Source organism: Nuphar pumila, chromosome 14, assembly GCF_984573655.1.
Source record: "Nuphar pumila chromosome 14, dmNupPumi1.hap1.1, whole genome shotgun sequence".
Classification (NCBI taxonomy): domain Eukaryota; kingdom Viridiplantae; phylum Streptophyta; class Magnoliopsida; order Nymphaeales; family Nymphaeaceae; genus Nuphar; species Nuphar pumila.
In genome coordinates this window covers 11,129,881-11,153,246 of record NC_143262.1, presented here as the reverse complement: position 1 = coordinate 11,153,246, position 23,366 = coordinate 11,129,881, and the positions used below count along the sequence as shown (strand labels likewise).

Below are 23,366 nucleotides of genomic sequence, written 5' to 3'. Positions count from 1 at the left end.
TTGTTGCACAGATAATATTTTAGTACTTGTGAGCCTCTTCTTGGTAAGGTTTTAGTGTGTGGATCTCATTCTTTAATTTGAGTATGTCGATCATTTGCATGATATTTGAGCTGATATCAAGGGTTCCATGCAAATCTGTTGAAGATTTTATTTTCTCTCCCATCATCTCCCCTCCCTCCCTCTGTTCCTTTTTCGTGAAATGCTCACCGTCTGAGTTTTTCGAGTATTCTACAACGTTAGGTAGTGGTGCAGTGATAGGGCTGCACGTCTTGTCTCACATCTCTTAGTGTTTCGACAAGGTGCTTTATCAAGAGGCATAACCAAGTATGAAGTGCTCAGTTCGCTCAAACTCACCTTGGTGGTCTCCTTCCTCCATTCCTCTTCCCAACTGTCCTTTGTCAATTTGTGTTCCCTCACCAACGAATTTCATCCTAACCCCCTCTAGCTGAAGGTCAAGATATGGCAACTCATTCCAAAGATCCCGCTGCCTGCCAAGATTGTCTTACACTCAGGGTGACTATGCAGTGATCACCGTCTCATCACAGTGCCATTCTGAGTGCTAAAGAGGTTTTTAATTTTGATTGGTTGGTTGTTCATCGTCCACATTCCTAGACTAGAAGGACCTTAAAAGGGCTGAGGAAAGAATTCGATTGCCAGGAGCTGGTTAATTTTGATCTGCTGGAGGACAACCCCAACATCGACATTATCCATGCCTTGTTTGAGTACATGAATGACATAGAGAAGAGAAATCTGTCCCTGCCCTTTCTCATCCTATGTAGATTTAGGTTGATCTCGAGAGTAAATTTTGAAAAGATGATATTTTTAAGCAACTTGAACTTGTCATTGGTGAAAAAAACCTTCTTCTCGATAATGATTATATTGACAAGAAGAATACTGCTAGGGTGTGTTATTTCTATATAATTTTACCCAGTGTTGTACGTATTGTATCGTATACGATACATATCATTACTTTTTGAAAATATAATATGATACACACTCGTATCGCAATACGAGTGTGTATCGTATGATATACCACTGTATCGTGTTGTATCGTACGATATAGGGCATATCGTAGGGTGCATCGTATCATACGGGTGTGGCGCACTTAAAAAAGACCCGAAATATACTTTTTTAAGTTTTGTGTTTTAAAGGAAAGGCCAACTTTTCCATTTGTTTAGAGGTTGTTAGAAAGGAGCCCACGTACCCTAAGAGTCGTGAGATCAATTTGGGGGTCGATTGGTATGCAAGAGAGAAGGATTTTACGATTTTCTCAAGAGTGTATTTCCATCATTTTTTCACTTAATAAAGTGGGTTAAGGTTAAAAATCTCTATTATTTGCTTCTTATTAAGTTTTTTTTTTTAGAAAATGACATCAGAGGATCCGCCGTGGCAATGGGGCACTCAAGTAATAAGTGAAAACCGATTAAAAATCAAGTGTAACTATTATCAAAATTCTTTTTTAGGTGGTATCTCTCGGTTGAAGCATCATTTAGCAAGAACACATCATAATATACAAGAATGCACGTCAAGAAAATTGCTGGATGTCATGAAATGACAATGCCAGCAATTACATAGTGATCTGAGAAAAAAAAGACAAGAAAAAAAAATGAATGAGGTAGAATTGAAGTATGCAAAGCCCTAGGAGGATGTGTGTTATGAAGATGAGATCCCTACTTTTGATCTTACAACCCTAGCATAGTATCAAAAGTAAAAAATTCTGTAGTGAAGAAAAAATGTGTGACTGGTGCCAACAGTATTACCGTTGCGGGTACAAACAAAAGAGGAGGAGAAAGAAGATGAGGAAAAAGAAGAGGAGAATGATAGAGTTATTCGAGAAGAGGCTCTATTAAGAGCTTTTTTTCTTGTATGACTGCCCCTGGGGTGCAACTCGACATTCGTACTGCTATGACTTCTCAATATTTAGTTGAGCAGGCGAATGTCGCGGTTGAGAGATGGTTTTATGGTGTCTGTATACTTTTCAATGTGGCAAATTTATTTCATTTTTAGGTCATGGCAGATGCCATAACAAGTATCGGGTTTGGATACAAGATGCCTTCATATAATGATTTGAGAGAAAAAATTTTAGATACTAATGTGAAATAAGTGAAGGCATGTTGTGATGAGAGAGGCAACTATGGAAACAAGGTGTAACATTATGGCAAATGGGTGGACAGACAGAAAGTCAAGGACCTTGATAAATTTGCTTGTTTATTGCCCCAAATAAACTATATGTTTTAAGTCAATTGATCTATCTGATACACCCATGACAATAGATGTATTGCTTCAAGTTTTTTTATCAGGTTGTGGAAGAAGTTCAACCTCAAAATATTGTACAATTTATAACTGACAATACAACAAATTATAAGGTAGCATATAAAGAATTGACAAAAAAAAGTCATTCTTTTGGACCCCATGTGCTGCCCATTGCGTAAACCTCATGCTTGAAAATATAAGCATCATGGATGAGATAAAGCAGACAGTTAAATGCTGCCAGAAAATTACTAAATTTATTTATAATCATGCATGAGTTTTGAGCCTAATGAGAAAGTACACTGATGGTACTGAGTTGATTCGTACTATAGTTACTAGATTTGCTACGCATTTTTTGATAGTGCAAAGTCTAGTAAAGAATAAAAATGCTCTAAATGTTTTTATCAGATGAGTAAAATACATATCCCCATGCACAAAAAAGAAAGATAAGAGAAATTATAGATATTGTATTCAGAAGTGAGTTCTGATATTCATGCGTGAAGTTGTTGAGAATAATTATACATTTGGTGAAGGTGTTTCGATTGGTTAATAGTGAAGACAGACCAACTATGAGTTATCTCTATGAGGCCATGTATAAAGCAAAATAGGCTATTAGAGATAATTTGAAGGGAGAAACAAAATTTGTACATACGTATATAGAATATCATTGATCATATGCAGATTGAGCAACTTTACAACCTCTCTATATTGCAACATATTATTTAAACCATGCATTTAGATATTTTCTTATGTTTGAAATGGATAAAGAAGTCAATAAGAAACATTTAGATTGCATCGAAAGGTTGAACCCTAAGTATAGAATTCAAGATCAAATTCATAAAGAAATAAAAACTTATGATAATGTATTGTATGATATGAGGAGACCTGCAGCAGTGTGAAACCATGTCACGATGCATCCAAGTAATTTATTGTCTATTTCAATTTCAATTTTTTATTGTTATTTAGTTATGATATTTTGTATGATTATATATTTGTTATTGTCTTGCTAATTTCTTATTTTCTTGTTTTTTTCAGGCATGTGATGGACCAAGTTTAGAAGAGATGTTCTAAAGTTGATAACTTTTGTCATTCACATTCTTAACCCAACATGTTGTGCAAGTAGATGCGAGAGAAATTGAAGTGTTTTTAAACAAATTCATATCAAAAGAAGAAATATATTGGAGCATAAAAAGCTCAATGACCTCGTCTACGTTTACTACAACTTGGACTGAGGCATAAAGTATATTTATAATTTTCATGTATTTATTTAAAGTTTTTTATATCATTTTAAACTCAATTAATTTTAATTTTTTCATATCATCTTTTTAGTAAAATTAAAAAGTTATAGCCAAGAAGGCACAAAGAGTAATTTGATCTCATCAATTTGAAATATTTTGATGAATTGGATGCATGGGTTAAAGAAGAAGCATGAACTCTTTCAAATGAAAAGAATATTGAGTGGATTAACGTGGAAGGAACACATGAGGTAGATGATGAATACCTCATGTATCTTGGAGATGATGTAGTTGTCAAAAAAAGAGGAGAAGAAGAAGAAGATAATGATGATAAAGAAGATGATTATGATTGTTGAGGTTTCATGTAATATGTATAAAAAAGACTTAATTGTTTAACACTTAATTGTTCAAAACTTTGCTATTTTGCTTTTGTTTATATAATATGAAAGTATGAATCTTGTGACATGTTATTAATTATAAGATAATTTTACATTGTTCTTGTGAGATATGCATGCAATATTATTTATTATTCTATATTAGTTGATGTTTGATGGTGTCTTATGCAGCTCATAGAGACATAAATGTTTCATATGTGATTTTATGACTGTATTTTGTACAATTCATCATTGTTTTGTGTGTGTTTTTTTTCGCTAAATTTTTTTTATATTTTTTGTTTTTAGATTTTTTTAATTTTTTTATTAAAAAATTATGATACGACGAGATTACTATGGGACCAACCGATATGGGTAACGATATGATACTTACAACTTGATTTTACCTCCTATTCATTTTTACTTTTATTTTAAATGTTTAAATTTTGCAGACAAAAACGTGAGAAGTAAAAAGAAAAAAAAATATCTCCCGAGACACTGACAGCCATTTTTAACTTTAATTGGTCAATATGGTGACATCTTGTAATGCGACAAAGTTACATCTCAATACCAGGTTGCGTATTTGTATAACTTTTCATAAGTTCCAACTTAATCAAGCAGAAAATTGTCCCACCCAAGCATGCTTATCTTCGTGACATTAATGCAAATCTGATCTGTTAAAAAGTGTGATGGTGCCACCAATTAAGATGACAATGACTCACAATGGCAGAATGAAATTTTGTTTAGCAATTCACAACAATGCAAACCACTTTTTCCAATAGAAGGAAAGATCTCTCTTCTGACAATATTGTGGGTCTCTGTTGGTGCAGAAGAATGCATATAAATATTATTTCCATAGTTTCCCATAAAATGAACCACCCCAATACAAGCTTTCACAAAGGATAGAGAGGCTGAAATGGACCTCCACGAACCACATTTACCACCAAAGTATGATTTCCCTGAATCAGGCCACAACAGATCAGCATTTTCCCTTCATTTTGTATTGCCAGCAACATGTCCATGCAACTTTGCCCAAGCATATTGTCCCCCAAACATTATTCAGACCTTGATCCGAATGACGAAAGAACCTAGACCAAAGAAGCAAAACAACATAATCAAGAAGCAAAGAGAACTCATAAATGGACCAGACTGATCAATGTTCAATGCCCGCACTCACATGCTGGAAGATTGGAGATATCTGCAGACACTGCACACGGAACTCCTAAATTTGTGAGTGCCCCACGAATGATTCCACAGGGAAAGTATAGATGCATGTTTGCAGATTGAGCTGCCTTGCTATCCAAAACCTGGGCAGCAGAATCTGTCTGTGATGTATTAGAAATCACTGGGGATGTATTGATTGACACACGAGTAAGCCAACGGAACCGGTTGTCTTGAAGCACATATGTACCCTGGAGAAAAAACAAAGCAGCAACATTTCAGAGGTCCACTTCATAGGCGCCAAGAACTCCCTATCATTTAATCAGAACATACTTCAGGAACTTATACCCTATGATTGGTCTTCAGGTTATCAATTTGCTTCTTGAAGAGTTCATTCCAGAAATCCTTGCAAATGAACTTGATTGCTTCCAAATGGTCCCCAAATCTTGGCCTGTCCATCGTATACCTGTCAAAACGGGAAAATATCTCATAGATGGGCATGCATCTTCAAGGAAGATATGAATGAAATTTGAACTTTTAACGGCCTGGTGATTAAGATAGACCAGAGTAGAAGGATCCTTTGATCAGTCCACAAGTCTATTCTTCTCTGATTGACATCAGAGATAGGAATTATACCGAAAATTCCCTGAGGGACATTAAAGATACTTCATGATTTGGAGGCTCACATGGGCGTTTTTCCTTTCAGTGCCTCAGCAATGTGGAAATGAACTATGTTTTATGCTCAATGCTCCTGCTGCAAGCCTCACATATACTAGTTGATGGAAGCAATGTCTAATATTTATGTTTTTGCTGGATTAATTTCGTAACTACAATGAATATCAGAAAATAAGAGAATTACTGTATCGAAAACCTCATCTACATCTGTTGTCAGAAACACTCAGAAACTTGAACTCAGTGGAATATGCAGACAAGAAGCTTGAGCTTAGTGGAATATGTGGACTGATCTTCGGAAATCATGTCGCCTAGCAAGGAGCAGATCTGCCTCACTAGAAATGTCATGGAAGATGGCTGATAAAAGTGCAACTTAACTTTTCACTTTCTGGTAGTTACTGAACCAGGTACCATGAATATGAAGTCAAAAAAAATCTTGTCTCCCAACCTAGTTCAATTTCACCTTTTATATTCAAAGTGATGTGTTATATTCTATCCCTAAAACCCCTCCCACAGTCTTTACAACATCGACAAGGCAGTGGGTTATGTAAGGTGATGGGAATGTGACTTTCACCTGATTTGAAATGTTCATTATATGAAAGCTAAACTTATACTAGATTTATACAAAAAAGGTTAGAACAAGCTGCAAAGACTGCTGGAGTCAGGTTTTGCCATCACCTAGGTTCCAGGGCAAGCCAAAAGAGAGATTCCAATAAAAAAATGACAGCCACATGTATGTCAAACATAAGGGGACTGCCTTGAGAATATCTTCAACAATCAGAAAAATAAATGCACTTAAATAACAATTCATCAATTGGATACAAGAAAGGTATCATTCAACCACTATGCATGAACATTATGCTCAAAATGTCAAGGTAGAATGTTCTTGTCATGGCAAGGCAGCCTGGAACTGCCAAAAAGACTACCTCATAGCCAACAGAATGTTCCTGCTTAATGAACATGGCATCCACAGAGTGTTCAAAATGACTAACCATCAGGTGCTTGCCATGGAAAGGCAACCAAGAACTTCAAAAAAAGACTTCATGATCGTAGCCAACAGAATGTTCCTACTTGATAAAGAGTTGGTTGTAGGGAACTTTTTTTTTTATACTTATCAAGGGGAACCCAACTTGACTGCCATTCTGATACATAAGTTTCCCCCTAAGATACGAACACGTTTTGGAACAAGCACAATGGTATCCAAAGCAACATCAATTTTGCCCAGTGGGTGGATCGACATGTTAAGTTTCCATTATTCTTTGATGGTGAAAGGAGAAGCAGCAGGATGACCGAAGCATGAAAAGTTTTGAGGAGCAATTGCTGAGATCAAATTGACATTCCAGATAGCAGGGATTGGTATACTTGGTTGAAGAGCCATGATTCACTCCTTAAAACAGCTTGACTGTTTCCTAATACTACCGAAGTTACAAGTGTTAAATATATATATATATATATATATATATATATATATAACTAGGATTAGTAACTAGGTTAGTTTACTTTTTACATTTTGTTTAGAATGAAACTAGTCAACAAATGTTGACTAGTTAAACCACAGAGACGTTGGGAAGGTCCAATGACTCTATTTATCGCCATTGGGCCTCTCCCAACGTCTCTTTAGCAACTCCTTTGCTTGTGTATATAAAGGGGTGAAACCCCTTCCCAAATGTAATGCTTCTTGCATGGATTAAGGATTGAATAAAATAATATTTTCATTTGTGAGTGTTTCTTGTGTGCCCATTGAGTGGGTTTTGTGTGTGAGCCTATTTTGTGGTTCTTTGTGATGCTTTTGGTGGATCTTATTGTGGTTCTTTTGTGTATCCACTTTGATGATTTGGAGAACATTGTTGGAGGTTCTCATTTCCTTTCATGGTATCAAAGCTTGGCGATTAAGCTGAATTTGTTTTTGGTGCATTGGGAAGCGTCCTACCCAAAATTTAAAAGAGATGAAGTTTTTTTGCAATTCTTATTCAAGTGGAGATCGTGATTATGTTTCAAGTAAAAGAGTGGTGGTGCTTACTTGGTGGAGGAGTGTTCATACTCTTTATCGGTGGTGCTCGCTTGGTGGTGGAGTGCTCATGATCTTCACATTGCTTTTCTCATCTCTATCTTTTTCTCATTCTTTATTCATTTCTTCTTGTTTTATCTTCTTTAGCCCTTATAAAAATGGATGAGAATGAGAATGTCACCATAAAACTCATCAAATTCAATGACTAAAATTATGTAACATGGGCTTCAATTATGAAGCACCTCATATGGAGAAAAGGATTTTGGGGACTAGTGGATGAGACTGATCCAGAACCCAAATTAATCCTTACTGAAATAGAATATGAGAAAGAAATACCTCTTTCGGAGATTGAAAAAACCAACGCAATGTCCACCTACGAGAAGAAATTGAAGAAATGAAGAATGAGGCACACCAAGATTATGTCTTGACTTATTAGTAGTGTTGACATTAAAAAATGCTCTAGTCTTGCTAAATTAGAACATGCAAATAAGGCATGAGATTATCTTAAGAGAATGTATTCTCTTAAAGATATTACACATGTGTGTAATTTACAAGATGTTCAAGAAGAGAAGAGATGCCCCGAACCCTAGGTAGAGAGAGAGAAAGAGAGAGAGAGAGAGAGAAAAGAGAGAGAGAGAGAGAGAGAGAGAGACGGCTGCAAGAATAGAACTCGTTAACCTGGTATTAGGGCTTCTCTCTATATTAAATACAGAGAGGCTAAAAAGAATAATTACATTTAAGCCTACTATAAAATCAAAAATTCAAATAGCCTCTAATATAAAAAGACTTAACTTAAAACCACCTATTCTCAACACTCCCCCTCAAGCTGGAGCATAGATATCAATCATGCTCAGCTTGTCACAACATTTTGAGAAATTTGGTCTAGCAAGAGGTTTTGTAAACATATCTGCAACTTGGTCTTCAGACTTTAGGTATTTGGTAGTGATATGACCAGCTTGAACCATATCTCTAATATAGTGGCAATCATCCTCAATGTGCTTTGTTCTCTCATGAAATACAGGATTATTCGCTATATATGTTGTCGCTTTATTATCAAACATCATGGTCATGGGAGAGGAAACTTTCACCTGAAGATCATTAAGAATAGTATGAACCCATATCAATTTAGCAGTTGTTTGGGCCATAGCCCGATATTCTGATTCTGCACTCGACCTAGAAACAACATTTTGTTTCTTACTTCTCCAAGAAATCAAGTTGTCTCACACAAACAAACAGAATCATCTGGTAGATTTTCTATTCACTACAGATCCTGCATTGTCAGCATCAGAATAGGCCACTATCTCCAGAGTTCCACCTTTTCTGAACAATAACCCCTTTCCAGGAGAAGATTTTAGGTATCTGAGAATCATAATAGTTGCATTTCAGTGTACCTCAGTTGGTTTATCCATAAACTGACTAACTTTGCTTACTGCTAAAGCAATATCTGGCCTGGTCACAGTTACATACAGTAGCTTTCCTACTAGGGAGCGATAGCTTTTGCTATCAACCAGTTTTGACCCTTCTTCAAACAACTGAACTTTATGGTCCATGGGAATATTTGCTGGTTTAGCTCCCAACATTCCCGTTTCCTTTAATAAGTCAAGAACATACTTCCGTTGAGACAAAACCATCCCTTCACGGCTCCTGGCAACTTCTATACCCAGAAAATACCTAAGTGAACCAAGGTCTTTTGTAACAAAGTGTTTTTGAAGATGAGCCTTTGTGGCTTCAATAGCTTTCACATCATCTCCTGTAAGAATGATGTTGAGAATAGGTGGTTTTATTCAACCTTACAGAAGAGCCGTACGAAAAAGGATTGGCAAATGCTTTATATTCTCCAATATGTTCCAATTTGGAATCACATTTTGAAGTTTCAGCCATACTAAAAATATATTTCTGTTTCAGCAGAGATAAAAAGTCTGGACAAATTTCAAGCAACCCAACAGCTGTTCACAAAAAGAAACCACGACAGTAAGGAACAGCAGGCCACAAAAAGAGTATTTTTCCAGCACCGCAGGGAATCAAGCCTGCAATTTCCACGACAGTAGTGGACAGCAGCCCACACACATGAATCTTGAACAGCAGCCCACACACATGACAATCACGCATCAGCCAGAACCAATGACCAACATCTATACTCAACGCAGACTCCCTCGACAAAAAAAACTTTCACATCAACATGATAATTTTCAACACAGCAGAGAAAACAAGCTTGTTGTTTCCACTACAAAACTTCTGATGCTGAAACTAATCACGACAGCATGAAAAACCAATAACGACAGCATGAAGAATCATGGCAGATACTGAAATTACGACAGATGCTGAAGTCACGACAACAGTTGCAATCACGATAGCAAAAAAAAAACAAATAACGATAGCATGAAGAATCACGGCGGATGCTGAAATCACGACAGAGGCTGAAATCACGACAAGAGTTGCTGAAATCATATTGATAGATGCTGTAAATCACGACAGCCAAAAACAGGAAGTTCATTTCTTCAAAGGACAAAAGCAATCACGACAGAGACACGATAAACAAATCATGGCAGCAGATCTCGATCACAAATAGCCATACGAAGTTAGGATCTGTTATCAGCTGCCACATCCAGAAGTCACGGCATGTGAAACTCAAGAGAAAAAGGGGGTTACGACTGCCAGACCTGAGGGCTCACTCCCACGATGCTCCTTAGGTCTGATAACAGATCTGGGCCAGATCTGTCATCAGATCTCAAAAAAAAAATTAATCCACACCTGGTTCGAGTACTTGATGTTTGGTGTAGATCACGCTCCTGAGATCGTTGCAGATCGATCACGCTCCTGAGATCGTTGGCTTTGATACCATGTTCAAGAAGAGAAGAGATGCCCCGAACCCTAGGTAGAGAAAGAGAGAGAAAGGGAGAGAGAGAGAGAGACGGGTGCAAGAATAGAACTCGTTAACCTGGTATTAGGGCTTCTCTCTATATTAAATAGAGAGAGGCTAAAAAGAATAATTACATTTAAGCTTACTATAAAATCAAAAATTCAAATAGCCTCTAATATAAAAAGACTTAACTTAAAACCACCTATTCTCAACACAAGACAAAATCAGTACTATGACCCAAGGAGGAAGAAGCATTAGAGAAACCTTTAGTGAATTATTTGATTTTTTGAGTGAGTTGCTGTTCTTGAGCCTAGATGGCATTGTCCCGAAGATATAGAATTCCACCAAAAACAAATAAAAGCAGAACAGTTCTATCAATTCGTGAATGGCCTAAGACCGGAGTTTGAGTCCACAAAATTGGCTCTCCTCCATAAAGGAAAAGTTTTCTTTATTGAAGACACGATTGAAGAGCTAAGTACAGAGGAAAATAGGATAAAAAAAAAGACCTCTAAGGGTGAGGATGATTCGATTCTAGTCGTATCTAGACCAAGAAACTATGTTCATACTTACAAACCACCACACTATGGAAGGCCAAACAATGATCATTATGAAAAACAAGGCAATGAGTTTGAGAAGAAAAAAATTATTTGATATTATTATCATGAACTGAGACACGTCAAAACCTATTACCCTAAGTTGAAAAGACCTTATGAAAAGAAGGTAGCCTCGGTTGCACAAGAGTCAAGTGAGCTCAAAACTATGTAAGATTCATCTATTGGAAACATGTCTTTGACTCAACTAGAAGAGGTTATTCAACCTTTACTCAAATGAGCTTTATCATCTGGAGTCACGATTTCTTCCTTTGGCATCACTGATCCCGTTAAATCTTTTTAGCTTCTTGATTCATGTGCCTTATTTCACGAGACACAAAATGGTGATATTTTATCCAAATATCATAATTCAAGTGGGTCAAATGTGTTTACCGTTGATGGGATATCTCTTCAGATAAAAGAAATAGGAAATTTCAAAAATATTTGTCAAAATTTAAAAAGGTTTTTTATTTCAAAAATTAGAAATATTCCTAGATTAAATTTAAATCTTTTGTTTGTTTCTCAATTATCTTATCAAGAGTGTAATGTTTTCTTCTCCTCTATTGGTTGTCGGGTACAGGATTGTCAATCAGAAAAGTTGATTGGGGAAGGCTATAGAGAAGGAGGTTTATACTACATGAATTTTTTGAAAATACCCAAGAATACACTTTCTTGTAATATTCAGAAAATAAATTTGGATTTATGGCATAAAATACTTGGCCATCCTAATATATCCAAAATTCAGCATTTTTCAAAGCTGAAAAACTTTTGTAATTCTGAAAATTTTATATGTAAAGATTGTATTCTTAGTAAAATGAAAAGATTGTCATTTCAAGAAAGAACCTTTATCTCTACACGACCACTTGAGTTAATACATTTGGATGTATGGGACCCAGCACCTATTGTATCTAAAGGTGGGTTTACATATTATCTAATCTTTGTTGATGACTTTACTAGACATACTTGAATTTATTTCCTTAAACACAAATATGAAGTATTTCCAGATTTTCAAATATTTTATAATTTGGTCAAAAATAAATTTAAAAATGATATCTCTATCTCTTGCACTGATTCAGGGGAGAATTTTTATCAAAAGATTTAAAGATTACCTAGATTTAAACAGTATCACCCATCAAAGATCTTGCCCTTACAGTCCACAACAGAATGATTTAGCTGAAAGAAAACATAGACATATTATAGAAACCACAAAAATTTTGCTTATTGCAAACCAAGTACCTAAAGATTTTTTAGTTGAAGTCACATTAACTACAGTTTATCGCATTAACAAAATTCCATCCACTTCTTTAAAAAATGTATCACCAAATGAAAAACTTTTCAAACTAACTCCTGATTATTATAGATTCAGAGTCTTTGGTGTAAATGTTTTGATTTTACTCATAAGAATGACAAGCTTTCTCCCCGTGCTATTCCATGTGTCTTTTTGGGATATGCAAATAACCAGAAAGACTATAAATGCTTTGATTTCAGAAATAAAAAGATATGTTTCAAGAAATATATGCAAATAACCAGAAAGACTATAAATGCTTTGATTTCAGAAATAAAAAGATATGTTTCAAGAAATGTCTTTTTAGAAAAAAAGTTTTTTTTTTTAAATTGAAAAATCTAAAAAACTAATTGAGTATTCTTTCTTTTTGGATATAATTCCAAAGTACAACGATTGTGATGTTGATCTTGATGAAGATCGGAAAGTTATAAATGATATAGTAAGTAAAGAAAAATCTCGTGACAATGAAATTAGAGAAGAGCAATTTCGTAAGGATCAAAGTTGTATACAATATTCTAGGCGTAGTGATTTTGAACATCCATATGCCCTTGAAAAATATACTGATAATGAAAACCATATATAAATACAAACTAAAAGGTCAACTAGAGTATCAAAACCTCCAGAAAAATTTGTGTTTTATGATTCATTTTCACCTAGGTACTAAGCTTACATTGCATTAATACATTCATACATAAAACCCTCGACCTATGCTCAAGCAAAAGAACGTTTTGAATGAGTAGAAATCATAAAGGTAGAGTTAGACACCTTAGAAAAAGCAAATACTTGGATTATCCAAGATATTCTCCTAAGAAAGAAACCTATAGATTGTCGATAGGTGTATAACGTAAAAACTAAGAGTGATGGAACTCTTGAAATGTACAAAGCCAAATTAGTTGCCAAGAGATATTTTCAAGAGTATTGAATAGATTATGAATAAATATTCGCCTTAGTTGCTAGGATGACTACAGTTAAGACTTTAGTAGCCGTGGCCTCTGTGAGAAGATGGCCAATATATCATATGGATGTCAAGAATGTGTTTTTTAATGGGAATTTAGTTGAATAAGTTTATATGAAAGTACCACTTGGTATAACTATTCCTAAAAGAAAGATTTTTTGCTTAGATAAAGCCTTATATGGCCTTAAACAAGCACCAAAGGATGGTATGACAGGCCAAGTTATGCTTGATGTTGGATTTCAATCTTTCTTAATTGACACGGCTTTGTTTTAAAGATTTCTGATGCAGGTATTATTATTCTCCTCCTCTACATGGACGACATGATTATCACCGGAGGGAACAAACAGGGAGTTGAATACATTAAGAAACTTCTCAAAATACATTTTGAAATGACTGATTTGGGTTTTTAAAAATACTTTTTAGGTATTGAACTTGCCTATTCTTCTGGAGGTTATTTATTGACTCAATCTAAATTTGTTGTATATATTGTTGTCAGGTTTGGAATCTCAGATGGTAAGAAGGTTGACACCCTCCAAGTTGTTAATATCAAGATGAGAATTGATGATGTAGAACCACTTGAAAAATTCAACACTGTACAGACCATTTATTGGGGCACTGTCTTATCTCTCAATTACGAGACCTGACATAATGTATTCAGTTTACACATCCAGCCAGTTTCAACATGCTCCCACATCTGTTCATATGTGAGCAATTTTTCGTATTATTAGATGTATTAAAACTTTTATTTTTTGAGGACTTTTCTTATTTGCTTCTTCGTTATTAGATTTAACTGCTTATATTGATGCTGACTGGAGAGGTGGTCCCAATAACCGACACTCAACCACTGATTTTTGCATGTTTTTAGGCAAATCGTAGATCTCATAGAAGTGTAAGAAACGACATAAGGTCTCTCTCTTTGACTGAAGCAGAATACTGAGTCATGGCTATAACCACTATGAAAGTGGTTTGGCTAAAAAGATTGTTGGTTGACATGGGAGTCCAGATTAAAGGAGCATTATGGATGCGTTGTTACAACAAAAGTTTCATCTACATTGTCAACAACCAGACCTTTCATGAACGTACTAGGCATACTCAGATAGACTGTCACTATGTACGAGAGGAGTATCTGAAAAAAAGTCATTATTGGGTCTTGGACCCAAGTCGGGTTTGTGTAGGACCAGACCAGACTTTTGTATCGGATCGAATCAAGATCCAAACATCGAGTGTTGTAATTCTGTTTGTTATTAAAGGGTATTTTTGTACCCTAAAATTATGTATTAGTTAAATACTCATACCCTAATACAATGAGAACACGCTGAACACTTTAACGTGTTATTTTGTCTGCAGCCTCTTTCCCAATATCGTGTTTCTCCTTTCTCGCACAGGTGAACGTGGAGATCATCGTATTTTAACATGGTATCAAAGCAGTGTTAAAACTGGGCCTGGGATTGTTTTTCCAGAAGGAATGACCAAGGAGATGATCTAATTTTTCCAACCCCGATTTCTGCGTCTTCTTCCTCTTTTCTTTTCTGTTTCAGATCTGGTAAGAACATCAACACCTTCTTCTTCTTTCCTCTTCTTCAAATTTATTTTTGTGTCTTCTTCCTCGTCCTCTGTTTCAGTTTTGGTGAGATTTATTTTCTTCTTCAAATCTGAATCTCTAGAGATTCAAAATCAGTTAATCTATTCAAAAAAAGGGGAGACTGCCGCCTAACTACTCTCTTTCTTCTTAAACCAAAGGAGTTCTCGTTTTGGGTCTCTCGACGTCGTTTTGGGTCTCTCGACGTGAAGAGACATCGATCAGTTTCTGGCAGTCAAGCAAAATCCTCTACTTGCTGAAATTAATGTTTGTGGCTTTTCAGTTTGCATAATCTTTATCTCGAAATACTCGTATTCCTGTTTTTCATGTTTTTACTTAATCTGGAACCATTTTATGTTGATATTTAGTTTTTTCACTGTCGATCTGAATATTATACTCTCTGAAATTAATATTTCTACTGTCTTAGTCTGCAATATCTTTTATCTTGAAGTATTCATATTCTTGTTTCGCGTTTCCACTTAATCTGGAACTGATTTAATGTTGATATTCAGTTATTTGATTAGTTTTTCTTTCTTATCATACCCGAATATAATATATCTATCATACTTTAAAAAAAAGGATAAAATATTCGAGTAACTGAGTTCTTTGTGAGTTAAAATTTGGTCCAGAAATTTTTCTTTTCTTTTCACAATCTCTTCAAATGGACTCAACTTTCCCACAGTCAGGCCTTTCTTCTAACTTTCTTAGCCAATTAGTCTCTGAAAAGCTGAATAATTCCAATTTCTTGACCTGGAAAAGGTAGAGTGTTCATTTTATAAAGAGCCAGGATCTCTCTGGTCATCTGGATGGATCAATCTCGCCCCCTCCAGAGTTCACTTCGCAAGAAAAGAAGGACGATAAAGGGGTGCAATCTATTGTTCTTCTCAAAAATCCAGATTACGCTGCTTGGGTGAAAAGAGATCAAGCATTAGTGGCATACATCACCTCAACACTCGCACAAGAAGTTCCTGTAGCCATTCCCGATGATTGTTCAGCCAAAGAACTATGGGACAAGCTAGTTTAGACATATTCGCAGATCTCTGAAGCGAGAATCGTATTTCTCAAGCGAGAATTTCAAATGTTGAAGAAAGATTTGATGTATATTATGGAATACTTGAATAAAATGAAAGGCATCACATATCAGTTGGCTATTGTAGGATGTCTCGTCAGTGATAAAGACAAGGTGCAACAGACCTTGAGTGGATTGGGGTCGGGCTATCATATTCTGGTGACGTCCTTGCTGTGTCTCCCCGAGCTTCCAAAATTTGAAGATCTTCGTGCAAAACTACTGCAGTATGAAATGACCCTCAAAGGGTTTTCTAAGGACACCCATGCGCATTCAGGAACTCAGGATGTGCTGGCCACAGAGCTGACTTATGGTAGAGGTAGAGGAGGAAATTCTTTTCGAGGAAGGTGAGGACAAGGGGGGGGACAAGGGAGAAATGCTTTTGGGAGTCGTGGTCTACTTCCAACGCCCAATATACAGGGACAAAGGCCCATTCCTACTTGTTTCCTATGCAATAAGAAAGAGCATATTAAAGCAAATTGTTGGTTCAACCCTCAAAATAAGGGAAAAACCCCACAAACAGAGACTAAGAGGGATGGAGAAGTAAAGGAGTTGCTATTGGCAGCCTTGGCAGGCTTGAATATGAAACAAAATGATAAAGGTATTTGGTACGTCGACTCTGAAGCCGCGACCCATGTCTCGGGTGATGCGGGTAAGCTCTTGAATCTTACTCCTTATGTTGGTAAGAATAGCATAGTCACAGGAGATGGTTCTCATCACTCCATCTCACATATTGGAAATGCCATTATACCCATGTCCAAATCTTCTCTTAATCTTTCAAATGTTATTCATGCTCCTAATATTCAGAAGAATATTGTTTTTGTCTCAAAACTTGTTGATGATGTTAACGCCTCAGTTGAATTTACTCCCTCTTCTGTTTATGTCAAGGATCTTCGCACGAGGGAGATATTAGCTGAGGGAAAAAGATGAGGCAACATGTACATCTTCCAAGAAGATCCCTCATTCTCTGTTCATTCTGCTTGTTCATCCTTGAAGCCTCATCAACATCCATCATTTGTTTCTTCCGATTATGTGTTTTTCATTTCTGAATGTAATAAGCCAACTCTTTGGCATAGTCGTTTGGGTCATTGTGGTCGTCATTTTATTGAAAAACTTGTCTTGAATAATTTCATTCCTAAGTTCACTCTGAGTCTAGAAGCCAGTGATATAAAGTGTCCCAGTTGTCACTTATGTAAGAGTCATGTTTTGCCTTTCAATTCAATCAATAAGAGAGCTTCAAGGCCTTTTGAAGTCATATGTTCTGATGTATGGGGTCCTGCCCCAATTGCTTCTGTTTTCAACAGTAAATATTACCTTATTTTCATTGATAGTTATTCACACTATACTTGGATATTTTTTATGAAACACAAATCAGAAGTTTTTGGATTGTTTTAAAATTTTCATTCCTTTGTCAGAAATCATTTCTCTACAAACATTCTCAATTTTCAATGTGATGGAGGAGGTGAATTCTCTTCTAGTGATTTTGTTAGTTTCCTTCAACATAATGGGATAAAGAGAAGAGTGTCTTGCCCATATACACCTCAACAAAATGGGATTGCTGAAAGGAAGCATCGACATATTGTTGAGAGTGCAATGAGCATGATGCACGGAAGTAATCTGCCTATCACCCTATGGACAGAAGCTTTTCACTCCACAGTCCATGTGATAAATCGGCTGCCATTGACCATTTTAGAAAATAGGTCACTATTTTTCTCCCTATTTGGTGTTCATCCCGACTATCATGAATTACGTGTGTTTGGATCTGTTTGCTATGTTCACGTTGACAGTTCATTAAGACATAAGTTTCAGGACACAGCCTTAAAGTGCAGGTTCTTGAGATATGTTGAAGACTACAAGAGGTATAGGTGCTACAATCCATTGAGAAAACATGTCAAAATATCAAAAAATGTTGTTTTTGACGAGATGAATTTTGATAATCAACCTGCTAATCCAAGCCTTCCTGTTGCTACTCCAAGCCCCAGTGTTGAGGTGTACTATCCATGGTTAAATTCAGAACTCTTCTCCAGTACTAGGGATGATTGCCCTACAGGTTGCAGTCAGAAAGAGGTATGTGAGGAATCAGCAGATGCCTCTCAACCAGAAGAGGTTACCACACAAAACTTGGAGCGAGTAAGGTATAAGGGTGTTGTCTACACCCGGCATGAGAAAGACCCCTCATCCATCCCTTACACAGATATTGGTCCTTCTACTTCCGCTCCACAGATGTTGGATATCAGAAGATCCACCTGGACCCGACATCCGCTTGACAGGTGGGTAAGCTATAAAAACTTTTCTTTGGATTTTCAACTGTTCATAACGTCCATAAATAAAGAGGATGAGCCTCTCACATTCTATCAAGTTGCGAGTTCCAAAAGATGGATCGAAGTGATGAATGAAGAAATGAAAGCCTTACATGAATGTGGTACATGAAAAGTTGTGCTTAGACCACTAAATAGAAATGTGGTTGGGTCAAAGTGGGTGTACAAGATAAAATATAAACCAGATGGGAGCATTGAAAAGTATAAAGCTAGACTTGTAGCAAAAGGGTTCATACAAGAACAAGGACAAGACTTTGATGAAACTTTCAGTCTTGTTGTTAAGATGGGGATCATTCGTATTATGTTGAGTCTAGCCATTGAACATGGATGGACATTGAGCCAGCTAGATGTAAAAAATGTCTTTTTACATGGAGACCTAAAAGAGGAAGTTTATATGGAACAACCCACTGGGTACGCAGAAGAAGATGCCAATCAGTATGTATGCAAGTTGAAAAGAGCACTTTATGGATTAAAACAAGCTTCTCGGTCATGGTTCGAGAGTTTTTCACTGGAAGTTGAAAAGAGCACTCATTATTCATTCACAATGAACGAGATATCACCACTCTTCTATTGATATACGTAGATGATATTATTATCACAGGGAACTGTAGAGGTCATATTGAGGAAGTAAAGAAGTTATTAAATCAGAGATTCAAAATGAAAGATCTGAGAGATCTGCGGTATTTTCTTGGGATAAAAGTTGATAAGACGTGTGATACCCTTACTCTTACTCAACACAAATATACAATGGATATTCTTAGTAGGGCAGGCATAAAAGATTGTAAGCCATTAGCAACTCCAAGTATCATCCATCAGAAACTGAGTTCTAAAGAAGGGGATTTATATGAGGATCCCACTAGGTATCGCATCATAATTGGCATGTTGCAATACCTAACTTTTACTAGACCCGACATAGTGTATTCGGTTAATTGGTATCTCAGTTTATGCATGAACCTCATACACTGCACATGGAGGCAGTTAAGTGAATACTACGGTATCTAAAAGGTATAATTGGTGATGGGCTGGTGTACAGGAAAAGTGAATCAAATCAAGGTGGCCATGAAATCATTATTTATGCTGATGCTGATTGGGCGGGTGACCCAGATGAATGACGGTCAGTATCTGGTTATTGTAGTTTCATTGGGTCGAACATGGTCTCTTGGAGTAGTAGAAAGCAAAAAGCAGTTGCTAGGTCAAGTACAGAGGCTGAATACAGATCGATGGTTACTGCCACTGTTGAGGCTACATGGATAAGACATCTTCTAACAGAGATGGGAAAACTGATTGTTCGATCACTTTTGTTGTGTGATAATCAAAGTGCCATCAATATGTCTTTTGACCCCATTTATCATAGTCGAGCCAAGCATATTGAGATAGATCAACATTTTGTCAGGAAAAAGGTTGAAGAATAGGAGATTCAACCTATGTTTGTGCGAACTGATGAGCAAGTTGCGGATATTTTCACCAAAGGGCTGAAAAAGGACAAATTCTGATTTCTGAAGGGCAAGTTGTTCATGGTCCAAGACCATGCACAACTTGAAGGAGGCTGAAAAAAAGTCGTTATGGGGTCTCGTTATTGGGTCTTGGACCCAAGTCGGGTCTGTGTAGGACCGGACCCGACTTCTGTACCAGATCGGATCAAGATCCACACATAGAGTGTTGTAATTCTGTTTGTTATTAAAGGGTATTTTTGTACCCTAAAATTATGTATTAGTTAAATACTCATACCCTAATACAATGAGAACACGTTGAACACTTTAACGTGTTATTTTTTCTGCAGCCTCTTTCCCAATATCGTGTTTCTCCTTTCTTGCACAGGTGAACGTGGAGATCATCGTATTTTAACAATATCTACATGGCACTATTGATCTTCCATATGTTACTTCTGAATGTCAGTTGGCAGATTTTTTCACCAAACATCTCGCTGCTCCTAAATTTCACTTTCTCTTAGACAAACTTTCGGTTATCCGACTGTAAGTTTGAGGGAGAGTGTTAATATATATATATATATATATATATATATATATATATATATATATATATATATATATATATAACTAGGTTAGTTTACTTTTTACATTTTGTTTAGAATCAAACTAGTCAACATATGTTGACTAGTCAAACCACAAAGATGTTGGGAAGGTCCAATAACTCTATTTAGAGATGTTGGGCCTCTCCTAACATCTCTTTGGTGACTCATTTGCTTGTGTATATAAAGGGGTGAAACCCCCTCTCAAATGTAATGCTTCTTTCATGGATTAATGATTGAATAAAATAATATTTTTTTATTTGTGAGTGTTCCTTATGTGCCCATTGAGTAGGTTTTGTGTGTGAGCCTATTTTGTGGTTTGGTGTTTTTGGTGGATCTTATTGCAGCTCTTTTGTGTATCCACTTTGGTACTTTGGTGATTTGGATAACATTGTTGGAGGTTCTCATTTTGTTTCAACAAGAGACCTATCAAGATGTCCACATGCAAGCAATGCTATAAATCTTGGTCCAGAAAACCTATACTTTTGGAGAGAAACAAACAAATCTGTAGGAACCCCCATGTTCCAAGATGAAAATTGGCGCCTTTGAGTCCCATGCTTCAACATGGCAGGTACTTGTCAAATGAACAAGGAGATGATGAATGACAGCCAAGTCCACTGCAGCCTGGCCCTCTTAGTAGGAGAAAGCCTGAATAGAACCTGGCCTAGGTCCCATAAATAAGACTGGAATGACAGGCCTGAACTGGTCCAACCAGAACCTTGCCTGGCCAGGAACATGGCTTAAAATGAGAATATATACCTCCATGACAAATCATCATCAACCAAAGGTGTATGAAAATGAGAAAGTCCTATGGCTGGACACCAGGAACTTTGAAATGAGATACAAAATTATCGACTCAACACCAAACTTTTGATAAATAAAATGCAATCAGACTTTATGATTTATCACAATACCAAGAAGATATAAAGAACAACATTGGACAAGAACAAGCATAAAATAAAATAAAAGGTTCAACACACTAAATCCAATTCAACAGTAAATTAGGTACAATCCCAAGCTTAATTGTCATAAACCATAGAGTTGTTGAATTGAAATTAGACTTTAAATTGAGAGGTGGAAAAGGAGGGAAATAAAAAAGCAGAAAACCCCAACTTAGCGTTTTAGGCAGGAACAACTACCAGCCTATGTCACATAGATATGAACGCAGGAACAGGACACTATGAGGATACGCTTGGTATGACACAGCAATTCTTAAAAATTAAGACCAACGGGGCTGTCAGTGCACGTCTCTCTGTGGTGGGACGTTGCAGGTTCAAAACCCCAGTGGTCCGTTGAATAATGACTGGAGGGGTCTGCCTAACCCCAGCTTGCCTTTCAAAAAAAAATCTTAAAAATTAAGACATAGGGATACAGCCTTGCACACACAGATGTATATATATATATATATATATATATATATATATATATATATATATATATATATATATATATATATATATATATATATATATATATATAAAGAAACATCAATTCTAAATCACTATGATTAAGAACATCAAATAATAAACTAAGTTGAAATTGAAACGCAATGCAAAATGATGACAAGTTTTAAAAGAAAAAGAATGGAAATCAATACAAATTAAGTAAATAAGACTATAAAAGGAAATAAAAATCATATGATACAATGTTGACCGTCCATGAAGTGTCCTGGAGTGTTTGAGTGTATTATTGTGTCGACACGGTGTCCGTGTGACAGCTACCAATGCTTAGTTCAAGAATGAGGTTGGGGAAGAAATCTATTATTGCATTATCAAAATAATCATAAAAAAAAATTGTGAAAAAAAGAATAAAAAATTGGAAAGGAAGTGCAATATGGAGCACCCCAACTGTCGATAAAGAATACTATGCATGCATACTATCCATGCCATTCCTCAATTTTGCGTCCAAAATGAGAACTTATTTTAGAACTGGAACTGAAGGCAAATATCTCCCACCTTACAAATATGCCTTCACTACGATACTACTTAGACCCTGATCTCAGCATTTACAAGAGAATCAAATGGATCTAACAACACCAAAGAAGAAGACCGCTGGATTGCTGCATTCTCCAGAAGAAGCTTTCAAGATCGCTGATATTCATGGTGCTAATTAATTGGGGGATTCTAGTGGAATGCACGAAACAATAATTAGTACTAGCAGTGAAGAGATACTCATTCACATGCAACTAGTGTTGAATACACAACCACGACCATGACAATTCAGGACCCTATTATGTCATTCTTAAACACAAGGAAGCCAATCGATTGAATCAGATTTCTGGCTTCTCATGAGAATCTTAAGCAAAACCATGGAAACCCCAAACACACTCCGTCAACACCACACAAATACCAACCAAAAATCAGGAATTCGGCAACAATCAAACACCAATTCGCCAAAAATATCCCAAAATTAACGAAACCAACCACCAAAAAGAAAAAAAATAGATCTTTTGAGGAAGCCCACAAATCGAAACAAGCACCAAATGCGAAATTCAACAGAATACTCGAGAATCCATTAACTCAATAATTACCTTTCAGAGAGTTGGTGGCCGACTTGGAAGCCGATGGATTCGAGCCTGCGGGCGGCGAGCTCGGGCTTGGTGGCGTAGAAGCGAGAGCAGTACGCAGAGACCATCTCTATCATTACGCCCTCTACGCAGCTCTCCGCTACCTCCCTCCCCATCTTTCCGTTCCGAATCATCTCCTTCGCTCTCCTTCTGCAACTCTCTCTATGGAATGATCTCTGGAAGGCATCACAACGAGTCCTCTGGGGAGAATCGGGTCCTGGGTGCGGGTCCAGATTAATAAGTGTCAAACGTGACCGGATCCATGATTGATGAACAGGGGTGTCAACAGGCAGGACTTGGTTCGGACTTTACTAGATCCGAACCCAGATCTAACTTTGAGGTGCTGGCACTGGATCCGAACGTTGGTTCATTTGGACCCATCATAAGAAAAACCATACTCGGGTCCAAGATTACATTAAAC

General features: G+C 36.5%; 1 protein-coding gene across 1 annotated transcript; it reads right to left on the bottom strand.

Annotated features, from left to right (window-relative positions):
• Nucleotides 1-4,518: 4,518 nt before the first annotated feature.
• LOC149816371 (uncharacterized) lies at nt 4,519-23,107 on the bottom strand. The gene is made up of 4 exons (XM_089986829.1): nt 22,910-23,107; nt 5,366-5,483; nt 5,034-5,268; nt 4,519-4,944 (listed from the first exon to the last, which is right to left on the bottom strand). Exons 1-4 carry the CDS (start codon nt 23,077-23,079, stop codon nt 4,916-4,918), a joined length of 552 nt encoding a protein of 183 aa, XP_089842955.1. The 5' UTR covers nt 23,080-23,107; the 3' UTR covers nt 4,519-4,915.
• Between the last annotated feature and the right edge of the window lie 259 nt (nt 23,108-23,366).

Excerpts from the sequence above, each read along its gene's own strand:
- LOC149816371 (XM_089986829.1), bottom strand. The coding sequence starts at position 23,079 with ATGATTCGGAACGGAAAGATGGGGAGGGAGGTAGCGGAGAGCTGCGTA. Across the intron at positions 5,484-22,909 it reads GGCCACCAACTCTCTGAAAG|GTATACGATGGACAGGCCAA; the intron begins GTAATTATTGAG and ends CCGTTTTGACAG. Across the intron at positions 4,945-5,033 it reads TATCTCCAATCTTCCAGCAT|GTTCTTTCGTCATTCGGATC; the intron begins GTGAGTGCGGGC and ends TCTTTGGTCTAG.